At 39.7% G+C, this 22079-nt stretch overlaps 1 protein-coding gene across 2 annotated transcripts in view; it reads left to right on the top strand.

Annotated features, from left to right (window-relative positions):
- The window catches only part of ZNF407 (zinc finger protein 407), a 387621-nt gene that overhangs the window by 254442 nt on the left and 111100 nt on the right, over positions 1–22079 (top strand). For both annotated transcript variants that reach the window (XM_027526301.1, XM_027526302.1), the window contains exon 8: positions 6939–7117. In XM_027526301.1, coding sequence (XP_027382102.1) covers positions 6939–7117 — 179 coding nt within the window. The remainder of the gene's footprint in view (positions 1–6938; positions 7118–22079) is intronic.

Here is a 22079-nt window from a genome sequence, read left to right as displayed (position 1 = left end):
ACAAACAAAACAAAAATACAAACCCAGTCATCAGCAGACAGGATTACCACCTCACTCAGCCTTGCCCATCAGAGGAAAAATGAACAAACAAACAAAAAAACTCAGCACAAATCTCACCCTATCCAAAGCTTACACAAACCACTGGAGGGCAGAAATCAAAAGGAAGAAAGAATTCAACCCTGAAGCCTGGGAAAATGAGACCTCAAACACAATAAGTTAAAAAAATAATAATAATGAAAAGGCAGAGATACGCTACACAAATGTAGGAACAAACTAGAAACACAGATGTCCAAATAAATGAAGAGGAAATAGGCAAACTACCTGAAAAAGAATTCAGAATAATGATAGTAAAGATGATCAAAACCCTTAAAAACAAAATGGAGAAAATGCAAGAATCAATTAACAAAGACCTAGAAGAATTAAAGAAAAAACATACAAACAGCACAATTACTGAAATTAAAAATACTCTAGAAGGAATCAACAGCAAAATATCTGAAGAAGAAGAATGAATTAGTGAGCTGGAAGATAAAATGGTGGAAATAACTTCTGAAGAACAGAATCAAGTAAAAAGAATGAAAAGAACTGAGGATATGAGGATAGTCTCAGAGACCTCTTGGGCAATATCAATCGCACCAACATTCCAATTATGGGGGTCCCAGAAGAAGAAGAGAAAAAGAAAGGGTATGAGAAAATTTTTGAAGAGACTAGTTGAAAATTTCCCCAATGTGGAAAAGAAAATGGTCAATTAATTCCAAGAGGCACAAAGAGTCCCATACAGGATAAACCCAAGGAAAAACACACCAAGACACATACTAATCAAACTAACAAAGACTAAACACAAAGAATATTAAAAGAAGTGAGGGAAAAGCAACAAGTAACATGCAAGGGAAACCCCATACATTTAACAGCTGATTTTTCAGCAGAAACTCTGCAGGCCAGAAGGGAATGGCAGGATATATTTAAGTACTGAAAGGGAAAAAATCTACAACCAAGATTACTGTACCTGGCTAGGATCTCATTCAAAATTGATGGAGAAATCAAAAGCTTTTCAGACAAGCAAAAGTTAAGAGAATTCAGTACCACCAAACCAGCTTTCCAGCAAATGTTAAAGGACTTATTATAGTCAAGAAATACAGGAGGAAAAAAGACCTACAAAATCAACCCCAAACAATTAAAAAAATGGCAATAAGAAGATATATATCAATAATTACTTGAAATGTAAATGGATTAAATGTTCCAATCTAAAGACACAGACTGGCTGAATGGTTACAAAAACAAGACCCATATATATGCTGTTTACAAGAAACCCACTTCAGATTTAAACACACATATAGACTGAAAGAGGATGGAAAAATATATTGCATGCAAATGGAAGCAAAAGAAAGCTGGAGTAGCAATGTTCGTATCAGACAAAATAGACCTTAAAGAAGATTACAAGAGATAAAGAAGGACACTACATAATGATCAAGGGATCAATCCAAGAGGAAGACATAACAATTGTGAATATCTATGCCCCTAACATAGGAGCACCTCAATACATAAGACAAACAATAAGAGACATAAAAGGAGAAATTGACAGTAACACAATAATAGTAGGAGACTTTAACACCCCACTCACACCAATGGACAGATCATCAAAACAGAAAATTAATAAGGAAACACAAGTCTTAAATGATACATTAGATGAGATGGATCTCATTGTTATCTTCAGGACCTTGCTTCCAAATGCAGAAGAATACACCTTTTTCTCAAGTGCACATGGAACATTCTCTAGGATAGACACATCTTGGGTCACAAATCAAAACTCAGTAAATTAAAAAAAATTGAAATTATATCAAGCATCTTCTCTGACCACAACGCTATGAGACTAGACATCAATTACAAGAAAAAAAACTCTAAGAAACACAAACACATGGAGATCAAACAATACATTTCTAAATAACCAGCAGGTTACTGAGGAAATCAAAAGGGAAATCAAAAAATTTCTAAAAACAAATGACAATGAAGACACGACAACTCAATACCTCTGGGATGCAGCTAAAGCAGTTCTAAGAGGGAAGTTTATAGCAGTACAATCCTACCTCAAGAAACAAGAGAAACATCAAATAGACAACCTAACTTTACACTAAAACAACTGGAAAAAGAAAAACAAAAAGCCCCCAAAATTAGTAGAAGGGAAGAAATCATAAAGATCTGAGCAGAAATAAATGAAAAAAGAAATGAAAGAAACAATAGTAAAGATTAATACAACTGGTTCTTGAAGATAAACAAAATTGACAAACCTTTAGCCAGACCCATCAAGAAAAACAGAAGAATCAAATCAACAAAATTAGAAATGAAAAAGGAGAGGTTACAACAGACAATGCAGAAATACAAAGGAATATAAGCGACTATTATGAACAATTATATGGCAATAAAATGGATAACCTGGAAGAAATGGACAGATTCTTAAGAACTTCCAAGACTGAACAGGAAGAAATAGAAATTATGAACAACCCAATTACAAGCACTGAAATTGAAGCTGTGATCTAAATTCTCCCAAACAACAAAAGCCCAGGACCAGATGACTTCACAGGAGAATTCTGTCAAACATTTAGAGAAGAGCTAAATCCTATCCTTCTACAACTCTTTCAAAAAATTTCAGAGGAACACTTCCGAACTCATTCTACAAGGCCGCTGTCACCCTGATACCAAACCAGACAAAGACAACACAGAAAAAAGAAAACTACAGGCCAGTATCACTGATGGATGTAGATGGAAAAATCCTCAACAGAATTTTAGCAAACAGAATTCAGCAACACAGCAAAAAGCTCATACACCATGATCAAGTTGGCTGTGTTTCAGGGATGCAAGGACTCTTCAATATACACAAATCAATCAATGTGGCACACCATTTTAGTAAATTGAAAGGAAAAAACCATATGATAATCTCAATAAATGCAGAAAAAGCCTTTGACAAAATTCAGCACCCATTTATGATTAAAAATCTTCAAAACATGGGCATAGAACAAACCTACCTCAACATAGTAAAGGCCATATATAATAAGAAGCCTACAGCAAACATTATTCTCAATGGTGAAAAACTGAAAGTGTTCCCCTTAAGATCAGGAACAAAACAAGGGTGTCCACTTTCACCACTGTTATTCAACATAGTTCTGGAAGTCCTAGCTACAGCAGTCAGAGAAGAAAAAGAAATGAATCCAGATTGCAGAAGTAAAGCTCTCACTATTTGCAGATGACATGAATCTGTACATAGAAAATCCTAAAGATAGTATCAGAAACAAAAGAGAAAAAAATAGTTAGTAGAATTGTTTTCTAAGCTTCCTTCTCATTAAGTTAAATAACATAAACTTATTATTTTGTGTTAATAAGCAGCAAGTGTGTAGCAGTAACATAGTTTTGTGGTATTCTGGAAGACTTTGTCATTTGTTATTTTATTGATTTATTATTTTAAAATGCAATGCCTCTGAACTGAATAAGATATTTCCCTTATCACATATTTTAAGAAGCCCCAAAAATCAATCAGCTCCCATCTCTGGTCCTTTTACTAATTGCCCAGCCAAGGCCATACTTATATATAGAGAGAGCTGCCTCGAGACTTTCAACATATTGTATTTCAAAATTCATTTGAAATGTCCTCAGACTTTACACTGCCTTCCCCATAAACTCAGTGCTTGCACTCGTGGGCCCAGTAAGTCCGGCCTGAGCACCTGTTCCCCATGAGGAGCCTACAGCATCGCACTGAGCCATCTCACCTCCCATGGAACCATGGCCCCCCCCACACACACACCTCCCGCTGGGCACTGCTCCATCTGTTCTTTCTCTTGCACCTCACTGTTCTGATTACTACTGCTTCATAGAAAGTTTTGTAATCAGAAAGCATGAGTTCTCCAACATAGTTCTTTGTGAAATTGTATCGAGTCTTTTAGGTTCTGTGCATTTCCATATGAACTTTAGGATCAGTATTTCAACTTTGGTAAGAAATCCAGCTGAGATTTTGATAGGATTGTACTGAATCTATACATCAATTTGAGGAGTATTGCCATCTTAGTAATATTAAATCTTGCAGTCTAGGAACATGAGGCAAAAATATACTCTTTACCTTAAGAATCAGTGTCAAACTAAAAATACATTCAGTCGCTGATTCCTAATAATTGAATGCCCTCTTCATGTCACTGCTATTATTTCCTGGCAAACCAAGGTTGGACCTTGTTTGATATAATGTTTCAGACCATCCTTACTTCCCCTGCCTGACCTGTTCTTCATTAGTCCCTCTTCAATTTACCATTCTTATTACTAGTTGGAAGTTCTCTTAGTATTTGGGGAAAAAACCTCATCTGGGGGGCTGAGTATCATTCAGAACTGCTTGGCTGACGTTATCTAGCCTACTGATTGTCAACTGAATGTTGCACCATTGCTACACAGTCAGCTGTCTGTCTCAGGGTAGTCTCCAGTGTGGGACTGCAGTCTGCTGGACTCTGTAGGTGCTGTAAATGATGTTAATACAATATGTTAGAGCTTCTGCTTTTTAGGCTTGGACTGTAATAGTTTGATTTCAGAGTTGTTCCTTTTTATCTCAATATTTAAAAAAAAATTTGTGTTGTATGACATCAGAACAGATGATAGCACACAAATATGCCATTATCCATGAAATATACCTTTTTCAATTGCAGATAGACATTGACTGTATTTTCTTCTCATTTGCATATATTTAATGTTTCTTAGATGTGTGTATAATATAGATTATATACACACACGTATTTATTATTTACATAAAATCAAGTATACGAGTAGTATGTATATCACAAGTAAAAGTAAATAGGTATAAAATATATGTATAAAATGATCCTTAACCTAAAACACCAAGTCCCACACCACATCTCCTTTGTTTTATTATATATTTTTAGATAAAAGAAGCTTCTCTCCTTTTTAACCCTCCCTCTCCACTTTTACTTGCTTCATTAATAGTCCCCTAATTGCTAGATTCCACATGTGGTTGATGTTCTAGGAGATACTGGTTTATTTGTATCCAAGATACACATGTCTCAAAAACAAAATACTCTCCTTTCAAAGTCATCTCTTCCTTCCTTCATCAAAGATTAAGTATCATTGCTTATACTGTCCCCCATTTAAGTGGGTACTGTACCCTGAAATGTGTGTATTTTGGTAATTTTCCTTCCCTGACCAGCGATTGTCCTTGATGGCTCTTAATGCCTTGCTTCTCCATAAAGGGAGAATGTAGGTGGCACCAGAGAATCAGCAGTCCTAATTAAGTACAGTAGCAGACTTGTGCTCACTCCCCAATGTCAGCAAACATTGTGAATTTAGGACTGTCTGTGCTGCCATGGAAAGCACATGGGAGGTGATCTGCAGACTCAGGCAGGGATTCGGCACGGCTCACCCCCCAGCTGGGGAATCCACACCTGGCCCTCTTCCTTTCCATCATCACAGGGTGAGCGTTTCTTTCACCTGCCTTCAGATGGCCTTCTGTGTTACCATCTTGGTGCAGAGCTCCTGTAAAGTTGGGGATGGTAACCACATATGCATTCTTCCCCAGCTCCCCCAGGTGCGTCCCCAGGTGCAGTTATGTGTTACACACACGCATGATTCCGTTTAGCAGTGCGGGGCCGTGCGAGCCACAGACGGCCTCCGTGTGCAGCCTTCCGTCATCTGTGTGTTGTAAGATGTGTTTGCTAACTCCCTACAGTGTCCTAAGTTTATTTTCTTCAAATCAGCCTACAGGATTTTGTCCTTCAGCAGGACTGGCAGGAAAGACTGATAAACGCAGTGCTTTCTTTGGAATTTCATTTCACTCTGTCGGAAAGCTGAAGCCGTCACACACACACACCTGCTTGAATCTGTGTCGGGCACACACACACACACACACACACACACCTGCTTGAATCTGTGTCGGGCACACACACACACACACACACACACACACACCTGCTTGAATCTGTGTCGGGCACACACACACACACACCTGCTTGAATCTCTGTCGGGCACACACACACACACACACACACACACCTGCTTGAATCTGTGTCGGGCACACACACACACACACCTGCTTGAATCTGTGTCGGGCACACACACACACACACACACACAACCTGCTTGAATCTGTGTCGGGCACTTTCTGGTGATGTTCTAACAACAACAGAGACAGAGGGGAGGCAGCGGTGTGTGTGTGGACGGGTCTGGGCTCAGTCGCTGACCCGTGCTGGGAGGGACAGGAGCAGACGGAACAAACACTCTGCCTCAGCAGCCGCCGCCTGTGCCAGAGGTTCTGGTCATCTCAGGCCTGGCACTTCTGCATCCACAGGAAAGCAGTGGGAGAGGAGCCCACTGTCAGCGACAATTTCATGTAAAGGACTCGGGTCCTCCACTCTTTATTCAGCCCATCCCTCTTGGAAACCTGCACCCGTGCAGAAACCTGACTGGCACTTAGCACGTTGCCTAGATGTGAGGTGAGGGGCTGCTTGCAGCTACGTTTCTGTCTTCAGATGGTTTGAGAGCTTGACTTAGGAGCTGCTCTCGTGACAGAACTAGAAGCCCAGGCGCCTTTGTTTCCTTGGTGCTCCAGTTCAGCGGGAGTGGCAGGCCTTCCCTTTGCACGGCTCCTCATGGTGAAAGGTGTGTTCTTGGGATTAAGGAAACTCCTTCACTGCCCTCAAGTGGTACCTGAATAATTTGTATTAAAATCCTAGAACTTGGGGCTTTGTGTTTCCGGTTCTGCATAGAAATGAATCGCTCAGATAAAAGAGCAGCCTGGAGATTAGCACCCAGGAGATGAGTGTTCCCGCCTCCTGGATTAGCCACTTAGCACAGTACCTGACACTGCCGAGGCCTGTGTGAGGGTCGCTGACATCCTGGTTTGTGGTCCGACGTTAGTGATGTGACCTTACTTCCACTTACTCTGCTTTCTTACTTCATAGGTCAAATTGCGCTGAAAACATCCGCAAACACATCCTCCACACGGGCAAACACGAAGGCGTCAAGATGTACAACTGCCCCAAGTGTGACTATGGCACCAACATCCCCGTGGAGTTCCGGAACCACCTGAAAGAACAGCATCCGGACATCGAGAACCCGGACCTGGCCTACCTGCACGCAGGTAGGAAACGAAAGCTGCTGTGTGAAACGCTTCGCTCGTCGCAGGGGCTGTCAGGCTGTTTGTGCATTAGCAGTTATCTAAACATGGCAGCATGTGTGACAGTATCCGCTTCAAGACTGATAAAAAAGTACACTTGCTCTTGTCCCCTTGACTGTGAAAGCAGGTCTTTTCCATTCTATTCCATCAGGAGCAAATATGGTGAAATAATCTCCCCACAGTTGTTAAGAGCAAATATTCCAAACGCAGTTGGACTGTTGTGGGTGTCTGAGCTTCATATTTTGCCTGATGATAAGGTTTTTAACATTTTCAACAAATGTTTGTGATTTGAATTGTTATGCCCAGTTCCTTGCCCCATGGTTTTCCAGTAAGTACTGGAAGGGGAAGCGTGTGAGTGAGGAAAACAGGAGAACCCGGGAGGGGCAACAGGGCGCCCTGCATCCCAGGCATCAGCAAGGACTGTCGCGCAGGGTGCAGGCAGCGGTGGTGGCAGGGGCTGCTGAGATCGCCCCTGCCTCATTGGAGTGGCCATCAGGTGCTGCGGGAGGAGCAGCAACGCAGCCCCAATGCAGGTTAGGCACAGGCATGCCTGCAGCCCAGCCTGGCATTCAGAGAACCAGAGGGCCTGGGTGTGAGTTCTGTGTGGGCAGCCAGGGGACGGGTGGCGAGGGTGGGGCCTGTTAAGGATGCATCCCCTACAGGACGTCTAGAGGAAGCTCCTAACCAGAGCCCAGACAGGACTGGATTTAAATAATGCGAGGTGATCAGGGATGTTTCCAGCAGGTACTTCGGAGCTGTTGGAGCTGTACTTAAACTCTCCTCCCCTTCCTGGCTGGGTGGGTTACAGGCAGGCTTACCGCATCACTGCAGGTTTATTTCTCGGACGTAAATCGACGTGGTGGTATCTGTGTAAAGGGCCACTGTGAGAATTTAAAAAGATAATTGGCTATGAAGCTCTTAGCAGGCACAGTGCAAAGGATTGTGCGTGCTGCTGCTGCTGCTGGCCCGTGACACTAGTGCCTGAAAGTCGTGGGAATCCCACCGAGGGCAGCGCTGCCCTTGCAAAATGTGTCAGTGACGTGTGCTCACAGAACGTCTGCGTGAAGGAGAGAGAGCTCCATGGGTTAGAATAACAGTCCTGATACATTTGACATTGCATATAACGTTGTTATTTGTTTTCCGCTGATACGTTCTTTCAGATTTCTCTATGCTCGTATGATCGACTCTTTTAAGTCACAGTGAAGTGTCCTATTTAGTCATCTCTGCTGTACCCAGGTCTGTGTTTGAAAAAGAAAAACGGGGTCAATACTCTTTTCTTTTTGGTGAGGTTGTTACTGAAAAGCTTTTGAACTAGACAGATTATCAGTTTTAGTTCACAAAAACAGATAAAGTCAAATTGAAATATCTTCTGGCCATCAGTACCCGTGGGTTCTTTACTGTTATGGATGCATGACAATGCAGATGTCAGAAAACGTTGCCTAAAAGCTGGGACTTCAAGAAATGGCCAGGTGACACCATCTGAATTGATGGTGGGTTGTCAGCAGTGTAGCATTTTCAAGGTAGTTTCCAATGCCTGCTTCTCAAGATGCAATATTGATGTATTCTGTCTCTTTCTTCCATTGTACCAATTAGGCATTGAAACTAGGTCATTTTCCTAAAATAAGGTATCTCTAACTTGTTAGATGAAGTAAACAGCAAAGAAAGGGGGAGGAAGCTAATTGCAAACCAAAGAAACACGTTGCTTTTGCTCATGCCACTGCTGCCCTAGTCATGCAGTATTCCTTTTGAGATATCATTTGTATAAAAATTTACTTAGAACACTTATTCTAGTTGGTTTGTTTATGTGTGTATGCTCTTATGCATAGAATCCTAGGTTTCTGTTTGTGTTTCTGTGTCTCTGTTAGAACCTTTCTCTCCATAATTAATAATAACGTTCCTCAGTATTTTTACAAATGAATTCCTTGGGCTGTTTATTCCACCCTGTGCAGGGCAGTATCCCTCTTCAGTAATACATTTGCTTTGATAAACTTAGCTCAGTTCAGAGAAAACTTTTAAAGGGCAGAGTTTTTAGACTGACTTGTTAACCTTGTAGTTCTAAGTCATCTGTAAGCCCTTCCTGAGTATGTGGGAGGCGCCTTCCTCGATGTGAAGGGGAGATACTGAAGCAGCTGGGGCTCCTCTCCTCCCAGGCTGTCTGGTGAAGGATTAGCAGCACTTGGGGTAAATCTATGATGGATGGTTCCCGGGAAGGTCCAGAGGTGGCCTGGACTCCTCAGAGTGGTTTATGGCCCTGACCTGATGGCGACTGGCAGCTGCCTTCTCTGCTGTCAGGACTACTGATCTGTTGAGAATTCTGTGATCCAAAGTTCAGTGACGCATATGAAGCAGTTCTTTTTAACCACTCAAAACAAGTAAACAAATGCACTTGCGATCTGCCTTGGCTCTCCCATGTGGCTCAAACATCTCGTGGCCCCGTGAGAAGGAAAACATTAAACACCGGCAACAGAAAATATTGTATATAATGTCATTGGGGTATTTTAAATTTTTGTTGAGATGCTATTTGGAAGTGTGTATGTTAAATGAGCTCTTGGGTTTTGTTTGTTTGTTTGTTTTTAACAAACAGTTCTGTAGAGTGTTTCCTGCAGTTGTGCGTCCGCCGGCGGGGCCTCCGGGGCAGCGTCCAGCTGCCTTGCAGTGTCCCGTGTGTCTGTGCGCGTGGCCCTCAGGGCAGGATAGGTTGAGCTTCAGCCCTCATTCCCCTGTTGAATGACTTGGGAAACCCTGTTGTAACTGTATGGGTCTCAGTCTGTAAGCTGGGGATGACAGTGCCTGCAGCACATTCTTATAAGATCTAACAGAGGTGGTACAGTGTGTAAACTGTTGGACATGATAATGTTTGGCATCCATGTTTGCCCAGCTTTCTTCTTCTCTGTTTGCTTCTGTTGATGATTAATTGTCTTTTTTCTCAATTTTGGGGGGGAATTAGGAGAATGATTTTGATATAATTTACCATTTCATACTCCCAAGAACTAAAGGCTGTATGTGAGCTTTAATTTCAGCTATAGCTTTTTTGACTAACAAGATACAAGTGGCTATTTATTTTTTGAATAAAAGTGGATTGTTTAGAAATCCAAGGCATTTAGGGATCTTCTAATTATCTTTTTGTTAACTATTGAAATAGTAATAAAACTGATTTCTAGCTTATATCTGCTGTGCTCACAGCACAGAGTCTGAATTATTTTAATCCTTTGAAATTTGTTTATACTTTCTTTATGCCTAGGATTTGGTAGGTTTTGGTAAATGTTTGAGATACTAGGAAGTTTTGTGTTGTTCGGTGCTGTATTGTGTTTCTTGTATATCACTTACCTCATTTGTTAACTGTATTGCTCAGGTTGTCTCTTTCTTACTGATTTTTTCAATGCTAACCCAATCAACTGTGTTAAGAGAGGTAAAAGCTGCCCACCATGATTGTGGGGTGTCTGTTTTTCTGTTAATTTTGATTTTACATACTTTAAAGATAAATCACTGGGCACTTGGAACTTTAAGTTTGTTTTCTACACATACCCACCCGTGATAAAGAAAAAATACGTAGTTCTCTATCACTGTTGTCACTGTGAATGTTCCTTTTTATCTGTAGTAACACTTCTTGCCATCATTCTGTATTTCATATTAACTATACCAGCTTCCTTATAAACAGCATGTAGCTGCATTTTGTTTCTGCTGTCACAACTTTAATCTTTAACTTGAAATATTCTTTTACTTTATTATTTATACTTAATATATTTATCAATGTACTCATCATAGTCAAAACCCCAAACTACTGAAACGTCCACCAGGTAGAGTGTAGAAAGGTTTGCGAGTTTACCCAATGGAGTACTTTACAGCAATGAGAATGATTGAATTACATTCACAGCATGAATAAATCTCACAGTCGTATCTTTGGATGAAGTTAGCCAAACAAAAAGGAGCATATTCTGTATGATTTCATTTTTCATTAAATATTAAAACAACAAAGAGTATTCTGTGGTGTTAGAAACCAGAGTCTGTTTTCCTTGGGATGAGAAGCAGTGGTGTGGTTCTGTTTCTTATCTCTAACATTGGGATGAGGTTGTGTTCAGCTGGAGAAAGTTCTTCAAGCTCTTCTATGAGTTGTGTACTTTTTAAAAAACAGGATTCCCTTAACCCTAAATTTCTAAGGAGGTTCATTTAGGTCCATTGTAGATCTACTATGATGAGATTTTTACAATCACATTAATCCTCCAACATTGACGTCAAATTGCGAGTGGCCAGAATTTTTCTGTCATTTTACATTACAGTTTTTTTATTAAGTGAAATGTGCTTCATCTCAAAAATGACCTTTATTTGAGCTTTACGGTTTTAGCTATTGTATTTCTCCCATCTCTCTTATCCATGAATAAGCTTGGTGTTCACTCACTGCACCTTGAGAAGGAATTAAACACACTGTATGTGCGCAGTTCAGGTGACCTTCAGTTAGACTTGGGTGGTTATATCTTAGAATACTTTAAAATAACCCGGAAGGAGGGAAGACAGAGAAGAGGAGATGAAGGAGAGGGCAAAGGAGGTATGCCGGAGCTCCGCTGATCATACTGACAAAGAAGATCTTTTTCTCAAAAATTCCAAGGGACAGCCTCCACATGACGCCTCAGATTGGAACTGTGCTCACTGTGTGTGTGTGTGTGTGTGTGTGCGTGCGCGCACAGATGCCCCCTGGGGGCCCGGCTGTGGCCAGGTCAGGCACTGAGTGGAGACTAGGAGTTAGGCTTGGTTGTTCCATATTCTCCCCTGAGAAGCCTGAACTTTAAATTTAGTAAATGTTTATGCCTTTTCCAAAGGTAAGAGTCAGATGGTGATCTCTTTTCAGGGGACATTAAGTATTAAGTGATTGCGTGGTACTTTTCCTAATTTCCTTAGCCCAGGTGGCACAGTTGGTGAAGAATCTGTCTGCCAATGCAAGAGACCCAAGAAGCATGGATTCAGCCCCTGGGTTTGGGAAATCCCCTGAAGTAGGAAATGGCAACCCACTCTAGTGTTCTTGCCTGGAAAATTCATGGACAGAGGAGCCTGGAGGACCACAGTCTGTGGGGTCACACAGCCAGTTAGCGACTGAGCACATAGCACCCCTGGGTTCCTTAGTTTTTCTGCTGTCATATTTTTTAATCATATTTGTATTGATATATTTTTTTAGTTCTGATATATATATAGTCATTTACATTATATATTAGATTATTGCCTGTGCAAGATGATAGCCCATGAATCTATCAAACCCTTTTCACAAATTAGGATTTTTTATTCTTCAGTAAGGCAGTCAGCTTTTAATTCTTTGTGATGTGTATTATTTAACTGCATTCCCTTGCATTTTCCTCTTATCAAGTTATAAGAATAAAAATGTAAAAGCTTGACTGTTATCAAAATTCCAAATCCCTTTTCTTTTTAATGGTAAGCAATTCAGTACCATTTAAACTATTTTTAACTGATTCCTTAATTCTATCCAAGTGCATCACTTTATACTCAGGAAGATTAAATTTCATATGCCACCTCTGAGGCCATTTGCTTAATCTATCACAGTTAAGATAAAACAGCTGTAACCTTTTGTATCTTAACCATTCCCTCTCATTTACTAGTATATTCAAATTTCCTAATATAAAAGGTTTTCTTCATCATTAATTAAAAACGTTAGCGTTCTGATATATGAAGCTTTGTGGAATGTAGTCTTTCCTGAATTCTTTGGCCCTCTATTTTTAACCCCCTTACTTTCATCCCCTTTTGTTAGTTGGGTACCCTGACACATGCCATGACATTTTGTACAATAATTCATTTTATGAAAAGGTCCAAAAATCTCCAAAAATCCTGACAGTTTCTCATTGGTTCTCCCTTACATAAACCAATTATTACTTCAACTTAAAAAGGAACGAAATTTTTTCTGACATGATTGCCTTTGGTAAATCCATGCTGACTCACTCCTATTAAATTGTACTTCTCCAAATGTATCATTAAGCTCATCCATAAGTATCATCTCAAATTTATTTCCTAATATAGATGTTAGATTTACAGCTCTATAATTTTCAGCCTCTTCTCTCTTTCTTTTTAACCTTCAGACTGGATTCCTTGTTTTCCAGTCTCCTAGTACTTCACCACTTAACAAAAGACTTCCGAAAGTAATTAACAGTTCAACAATTTGATTCCTTAACCTCAGACATCATCCATGGGTTAATTTACTATATTTCTTAACTGCTGCTAAATGTCTTTGCTTCTTTCAAACTCCTGTCTGCACACTCCGGTGCCTTCTGTGAGGCCACGTCTGTCCATCACGGCATGGCAGATTTGGTCTTTTGCTAATTGGCCTTTCTGTTCTCTCTCTCTCGCTCTCACTCCTGTTGGAATTCCTAAGTTCAGGAGTGTCTTATGTTCTTTGTAGTCAATGGGTGAATAATGTCAAAGCACTATTTTTCCATCCATCTCCTTTTTTTTTAGTGCTATAATTGCTCCCCTGGACCATCTTATTAGTAAACATGCTGTTTACTGGTAATAAGTTAAGTTGACTCTTCAAGCTCTTCATCGTTTCTCTTTTATTGAGTAATATACTGATAGAGGTTTTTTCAGAACTTTCTAATTATGCATTCTTAAATATTTGAAAATTTAATCTGCTGAAGAATAAATATGTTCTCGCTAACATGTCTCCAGTATGTCTAAAAACTTCCTGTATTTGCAGAGCACCATGGAACAGGTTAAAGAGATATTTGTGCCTGGGTGTGTCTCTCTGGCCACTCTCTGCTGCTTCCTTCCTGTGGTGCTCCACACTGTGAAGGGTATGGAGTCCTGTTTTAGACGGTTAGTGTGGAGAGCTGAAGAACTCTATTATTTTACACATTTTTGCCTTTTCAGTTACAAAGAAAGAAGGGTAGTGTCTGTGCCAGATTTTTCTTTAGATCACTAAATCCTCAAAGCAAAATTCTTTGGTAGGTGTTACTCCCAATCTAATGATTTAAAAACAAGTTAACTTGCCCATTGAAATCCATGCCTGTTTGTCTTTAAGAGTTTTCCAGTTACATAACTGCATATTCTGGAGCTTTAAAAAGATCAGCTTCTATGCATTAATGAAATTCTTATTGTGGAAGCCTGAATACTGAGTTTTAAGACACCAGATAATCTGAAAACAAGTACTAGGAAATAGCAGAGTATAATATAATTTTAAAAAATTCATACGAGGGATAAATGTTTTCACGGTACTTTTACTCCCTGGTATAGAACGTAGCTGATGGTTGGGTGGATGGATGGAGTCAAATGAACTTGGTTATAGTGTCCTGACTTTATTGCAGTTGAAATGTGTGACTTTAAACAAGTCTCTCAACCTGTATCTGTATTCTCAGCTGCAAAATGTCTAGCAGTGTTCAGCCTTTCCTTTGAATATGAAGTTGAAATTAATACATATGAAAGAGCTTTCAAAAGTATCATTAATATTGAGATTTTCTTTGAAATAAGGGTATTAGGCTTTGTTATTGCTGTTTCAGTAGCAAGAAAATATTGGGAAAGGACTAGATGAACTTTTACATTTATTTCAAGTTGTTATTGAGGATAATGTCTCATAACTATATATGTGTATCTGTATTACATGTGTAATACATGTATTAATGTTAATCAGAGCATATATCCAAAGTTAGGGCTAGAAAAGGTCTACATGAAATTTTATTTAGAGTAGAGACTTTTATTATTTGAATTATTTCTATTCTTTGTATATTGCCCACTATATATGGTCTTGAAATGTCCTTTCTAGTGTATAATGTTCTGTGAAGTGCTTAGTGGCATTCACAGCATTTAAAGTCAGAGTATACAAGTAATGTACAACTTTTGCTAGTAATACCTAATAGAATTCACTGAAAATATCTGACGTTTATGTAAACCCACTTAGTTAATTATTTCTGATGGATCTCAAGCCTCAAGAGCCCTCAGTCTCATTTCCTAGCTACATGATCATAGAGAGAAGTTTTAGAGTGATACTTGATTTTTTTATTTTCCCAGAAAAAAACTCTATCCTCTTTTTGAAGGGAGGCCTTGCTGAGTGTAATTAGCCTGTGTAATTCAGAACCACATGGAAACTTTTTCTAGGCTGCGTTCCTCCCTGCTCAAGGTTATACAGGCACGTGCCAGGATGGTTGCCTCATCAGCACACAAAACTGTGATCTTATCTGGACCAACATTTGCAGCATTCATGAACTGAATTCTGAAAGTTAAAATAGTTTAGAAACAAAGCTGTGATCTTATCACCTCTGACAACTTCATTTATCAAAATTTTAAGAGAAATAAAAATTGTGGAAAGTTATAGTGGTCCAGTATGTTTTTATCAGGTAATTGATGTGGCTTATTTTTAATATACAGACGTTTTATCATCTGTTTAATTCAATATAGCTTATATTTCTTAAAAATTTCTTTGCCCTCCCAGACATATGCTGACCCCAACTAAAGTGCAGGTTTCTAGGAGGAGACAGGAAGGTGTCGACAAGCGCACCTGTTGATGCTGCTTCGCAGCTGACTGTCTCCTGCAAGGTGTTTAGTGACGAACAGCATCACAGCTCCTTCAGAGTATGAGGACAGTGTAGGTGTCTTCTTTAATTGGCTTTGAAGTTTAGTTCCAGAGATGTAAAAATGCACATTATTATTCATTTGTAATTTCATTTATTTCTATTTTTAGCAAGCAAAATTGCCATTTAGCAAGTTTTCCTTGTTTTAAGTTTTTATTTTGAAATAAACTTACAGAAGAGTTACAAAAATAGTAGTGGGAAAGTTCCCATATAGCCTTTACCCAACTTCCATAAGTGTTAGCATTGTGTAACCACAGTGCAGTTACCAAAACCAGATGTTGACATTAGCGCAGTACTGTTTTCTAACTCTATGTTCTTTATTCACATTTCACCAGTCTTTCCAGTCTGCTGTTTTTCTTTTCCACAGTTCAGCGCACGAATCAACACTCCCTTCTGTTGTTGAGTCTCCTTAATCTTCTCCAGTCCACAGCAGTTTTTCAGCTTTTCATTGTCTTATGTGACCTTGGCACTTGTAAAGAATATGAATCCGTTATTTTTTAGAATATTTCTTAATTTGCATTAGACTGATGCTTACTCATGACTCGGTTGAGGATCTTTAAGAATTCCTCAGAATAGATATGGAGTGTATCGAGGGTTGTTGCTGTTCAGTTGCTAAGTTGCGTCTAGCTCTTTGCTACCGTGTGGACTGCAGCACACCAGGCTTCTTTGTTCTTCACTATCTCCTGGAGTTTTGCTCAAACTCATTTCCATGGAGTTGGTGATGCTATCTAACTGTCTCATCCTTTGCCACCCCCTTCTCCTCTTGCCCTCAGTCTTTCCCAGCATCAGGGTCTTTTCCAATGAGTCAGTTCTTTGTATCAGATGGCCAAAGTATTGCAGCTTCAGTCCTTCCAGTGAATATTCAGGGTGGATTTCCTTTACGATTGACTGGTTTGATCTCCGTGCAGTCCAAGGGACTCTCAAGCGTCTTCTTCAGCACCACAATTTGAAAGAATCAATTCTTCGGCACTCAGCCTTCTTTATAGTCCAACTCTCACATCTGTACATGACTACTGGAAAAACCTAACTTTGACTATTCTTGCCTTTGTTGGCAAATGATGCCTCTGCTTTTTAATACGCTGTCTAAGTTTGTCATAGCTTTTCTTCCAAGGAGCAAGCGTCTTTTAATTTTAAGGGTATGTTAGGACTAATGATGTAACGTGGACCAGTTGAGTAAGACGGCATCTCTGTATTTCTCTACCACAAGCTTACTATTCCTCCCTTATTAATTAATACATATCTCAGGGCAGATACATTCAGATTATGCAAATAGCCTGTTTTCCCTAAGTATTTACCCACTAATTTTGACATTCATTAGTGGATCTTGACTACAGCAAGATCTGTGGTGTTCTGATGGTCATTTTCTCTTTTCCTCATTTCTTCTACATTTAATTGGAATTTTTCTGTAAGGTGTATCTGTTCCTTCCCTACCAATTATTTTTTGCTCTATTAATTTTTACCAGTATGGGCTTATCTTACTCTGTGGTTTATAGTCATGTTTCACTGTTATTTATTTTCTTGCTCAAACTGCTTCAACTTTGGCCATTGCAGACTCTTTCAGGTGGGCTCCTGTGCCCTCTCACATGCCCCCACCCTTCTGTAGGCATCTGTTTACTTTCTGGCACCAAAATGTGCTCCATGTTCATCTGGTGGTAGAATCAATCTCTTTTTAGGAGCCTTGGTTCCTTTTACTGGAGAAGGTATTTAGAAAACAAGAGACATCCGCTGGATGCACGCCTGGCTTCTGCATGCGGTTTACTTGTTGGTCTTGTCTTAGGAGACAGAACTAGGAAATGGGTGTGTGCAAGCTAACCCCTCCACTTCCATAAATATGCATCATTTTCTTTGTCTAAAACATAAATCATCTTAGCTATAAAACCCTTAGAAGAGAACGTATAAACAATTTTTTGTGACTGTTGATTAAGCAGTAATTTCTTGAATATGACACTAAACCATGGGCTTTGTCAAAATTGTTGGGGGAAAAAACAATGTGCCTTAAGGTACACCATCAAGAAGATGAAAGCAAAACCTACAAAATGGGAGAAAACCTGAAATCTATCTGATAATGGGCTTGTATTCAGAATATGTAAGGAACTCTTTTAATTCAACATTATCAAGGCAAATAACCTGATTAAAAAATGAGAAAAGAATCTGAATAGCCATTTCTTCAAAGAAAATATATAAATGGCCAGTGAGCACCTGAAAAGATACCCAGCATCATTACTTGTTAAGAAAATGCAAATCAAAACACATGAAAAGATGCTCAACATCACTCATTATCAGAGAAATGCAAATCAAAACCACTATGAGGTACCATTTCACACCAGTCAGAATGGCTGCGATCCAAAAGTCTACAAATAATAAATGCTGGAGAGGGTGTGGAGAAAAGGGAACCCTCTTACACTGTTGGTGGGAATGCAAACTAGTACAGCCACTATGGAGAACAGTGTGGAGATTCCTTAAAAAACTGGAAATAGAACTGCCTTATGATCCAGCAACCCCACTGCTGGGCATACACACTGAGGAAACCAGAAGGGAAAGAGACACGTGTACCCCAATGTTCATCGCAGCACTGTTTATAATAGCCAAGACATGGAAGCAACCTAGATGTCCATCAGCAGATGAATGGATAAGAAAGCTGTGGTACATATACACAATGGAGTATTACTCAGCCATTAAAAAGAATACATTTGAATCAGTTCTAATGAGGTGGATGAAACTGGAGCCTATTATACAGAGTGAAGTAAGCCAGAAGGAAAAACATAAATACAGTATTCTAACGCATATATATGGAATTTAGAAAGATGGTAACAATAACCCTGTGTATGAGACAGCAAAAGAGACACTGATGTATAGAACAGTCTTATGGACTCTGTGGGAGAGGGAGAGGGTGGGAAGATTTGGGAGAATGACATTGTAACATGTAAAATATCATGTAAGAAACGAGTTGCCAGTCCAGGTTCGATGCACGATACTGGATGCTTGGGGCTGGTGCACTGGGACGACCCAGAGGGATGGTATGGGGAGGGAGGAGGGAGGAGGGTTCAGGATGGGGAACACATGTATACCTGTGGTGGATTCATTTTGATGTTTGGCAAAACTAATACAATTATGTAAAGTTTAAAAATAAAATAAAATTTAAAAAAAAAAAAAAAAAAAAAAAAAAAAACCATCATAAAGTGAAAGTGAAAGTCACTCAGTCATGTCTGACTCTTGGCGACCCCATGGACTATACAGTCCATGGAGTTCTCCAGGGTAGAATACTGGAGTGGGTAGCCTTTCCCTTCTCAAGAGGACCTTCCCAACCCAGGGATCAAACCCAGGTCTCCCACATTACAGGCAGATTCTTTACCAGCTAAGCCGCAAGGGAAGCCCAAGAATACTGGAGTGGTAGCCTATCCCTTCTCCAGCAGATCTTCCTGACCCAGGAATTTTTTGAAATATTTGCCTCTTTTTTCCTTGGACTATTATCGAGAATTTTTTTATGTTGATATATTTTGATATAAGGCCTTTGTCAGATATATGTGAAACACTTTCTCTGAGGTTAACCCTTTTTTTCCTCTTAACAGTGTCTTTCGTAGAGGAAAAGTTCCTTTATGGCTTGCACTTTTGTAACAGTATGTAAAAACTCTTTGTCTAATGTAAGTTACCAAGATTAACTCCTGTGTTTTCTTCTAGAATCTTTATGTTTTTATATTTTATATTTAGATTTATGCTGTATTCTGAGTCAGATTTATATAACATGAGATATAGGTTAAGATTCTCTGGTTTCTTTAATATAGGTGTCATTTTTCAAGCAGTCTTTGGTGAAAACAGTATCTTTGTAGAATTGCCTTTGCACTTCTGTTAAAGCAGGCACTGATGTTTCTTTAATCTCATTTGTTTCCTCTCTATTACCATCGCAATTTCAAAATTAAGCATACATGGGTTTAAAATTTTATCCTTGGAGTCCCATAAGTGGACACGTGTGTTTTCCTTCAGTGTTATGTGCCACATCACTTCAGTGGGCCAAGATCTGATAGGAACTCACAGAGAATCCGTCTGATCCGTCAGTGTCTTGTCCTGCCCTTGACTGCCTTCCTGAGGAAAGCTTACTGTGCCTGGTGATTGTTTAAACCAATCACTCAAAACTCTTATGAACAAATAAAACGAGATATTCACATTTACATTCAGACTATAATAAGCAGAAATTCTTATTTCTTAATCCTTTGTATTAATGAATAAGAAAAGGCTTTTACTTTTTGCTTATGATTCTTCTCTGGTTAGCTTTGCCGTCATTTAAAATATTACTCACCAGTTTTATATGTTGTATTCATCATGTTTTTCTTACTATCTAAGAATTCCACTTTAAAAAATTTTGTTCTATCAGCTCACACCCATTAGGATGACTACTATATAAAAAAGAAAAACAGAAAGAAAAGAAAAGAGCAAGGATTGGCAAGCATGTAGAGAAATTGAAACCCTTATGCACTGTTGGTAAGAACGTAAGTTGGTACAACTGCTATGGAAACAATATAGTTGTCTCTCAAAAGATTTTAAATAAAGCTACCATAAAGCAGCCACGGAAGTAAAAGCAGATCTCATGGTATTTGTAAACTCACATTTATAGCACAATTATTCACAGTGGGCAAATGGTAGAAACAACTCAAATGTCCATTAATGAATAAATATATAAAGAAAACGTGATCCATCCATATGATGGAATATTGTCCACCCTTGAGAAAGAAGGAAATTTTGACTCAGGCTACAACATGGATGAATCTTGAGGACATTACACTCATTGAAATAAGAAAGTCACAAAAGACAAATACTGTAGGACTGCCGTCACATGCGGTCCCTAGACTAGTTAAGTCTTGTGTAGATACAAGAATAGGATGGTGGTTGCCAGAGGCTGTGGGGCAGGAGGGTGGGCGATGTTGTTTAGCAGATGTAGTTTCACTGTTATGGTAATATGGAAAATTCTGGAGGTTGATCATAACAATGTGAATGTACTTAACCCTACTCAACTGTACACTCAAAAATGGCTAACATGATAAATTGTGTATTATGTGTATTTTACAACAGTTAATATTTTTTAATTATAAGTAAAAAATCCTAGTTACCCTTGTCTTCCATATTTTCTGCACATACCCATATTAGAAAATATTAAATAGGTGTTTCTGTTGGTGAGGTATCATAGGGAATGCTGGGCTTCCTAGGTGGCTTGTTGTTGTTGTTGAGTCACTACGTTGTGTCAGACTCTTTTGCCACCCCATGAACCATATCCTGCCAGGCTCCTCTGTCCATGGGATTTCCCAGGCAGGAATACTGGAGTGGGTTGCCATTTCCTTCTCCAGGGGATCTTCCTGACCCAGGGAACGAACCTAGGTCTCCTGCATTGGTGGGCAGATTCTTTACCACTGAGTTACAGGGAAGCCCTTAAGCCCAGGTAGCTTCAGTTCAGTTCAATTCAGTTGCTCAGTCGTGTCCGACTCTTTGCAACCCCATGAATTGCAGCACGCCAGGCCTCCCTGTCCATCACCAACTCCCAGAGTTCACCCAAACTCACGTCCATCGAGTCGGTGATGCCATCCAGACATCTCATCCTCTGTTGTCCCCTTCTCCTCTTGCCCCCAGTCCCTCCAGCATCAGAGTCTTTTCCAATGAGTCAACTCTTCACATGAGGTGGCCAAAGTACTGGAGTTTCAGCTTCAGCATCATTCCTTCCAGAGAACACCCAGGACCAATCTTCTCCTTCAGAATGGACTGGTTGGATCTCCTTGCAGTCCAAGGGACTCTCAAGAGTCTTCTCCAACACCACAGTCCAAAAGCATCAATTCTTCGGCGCTCAGCCTTCTTCACAGTCCAACTCTCACATCCATACATGACTACTGGAAAAACCATAGCCTTGACTAGACGGACCTTTGTTGGCAAAGTAATGTCTCTGCTTTTGAATATGCTATCTAGGTTGGTCATAACTTTCCTTCCAAGAAGTAAGCATCTTTTTAATTTCATGGCTGCAGTCACCATCTGCAGTGATTTTGGAGCCCAAAAAAATAAAGTCTGACACTGTTTCCACTGTTTCCCCACCTATTTCCCATGAAGTGGTGGGACCAAATGCCATGATCTTCGTTTTCTGAATTTTGAGCTTTAAGCCAACTTTTTCACTCTCCACTTTCACTTTCATCAAGAGGCTTTTTAGTTCCTCTTCACTTTCTGCCATAAGGGTGGTGTCATCTGCATATCTGAGGTTATTGAGATTTCTCTCGGCAATCTTGATTCCAGCTTGTGCTTCTTCCAGCCCAGCGTTTCTCATGATGTACTCTGCATAGAAGTTAAATAAGCAGGGTGACAATATACAGCCTTGACATACTCCTTTTCCTATTTGG

This window comes from Bos indicus x Bos taurus, chromosome 24 (assembly GCF_003369695.1).
Source record: "Bos indicus x Bos taurus breed Angus x Brahman F1 hybrid chromosome 24, Bos_hybrid_MaternalHap_v2.0, whole genome shotgun sequence".
In the NCBI taxonomy this organism is placed as follows: Eukaryota; Metazoa; Chordata; class Mammalia; order Artiodactyla; family Bovidae; genus Bos; species Bos indicus x Bos taurus.
This window is presented reverse-complemented; position numbering and strand designations above follow the sequence as displayed.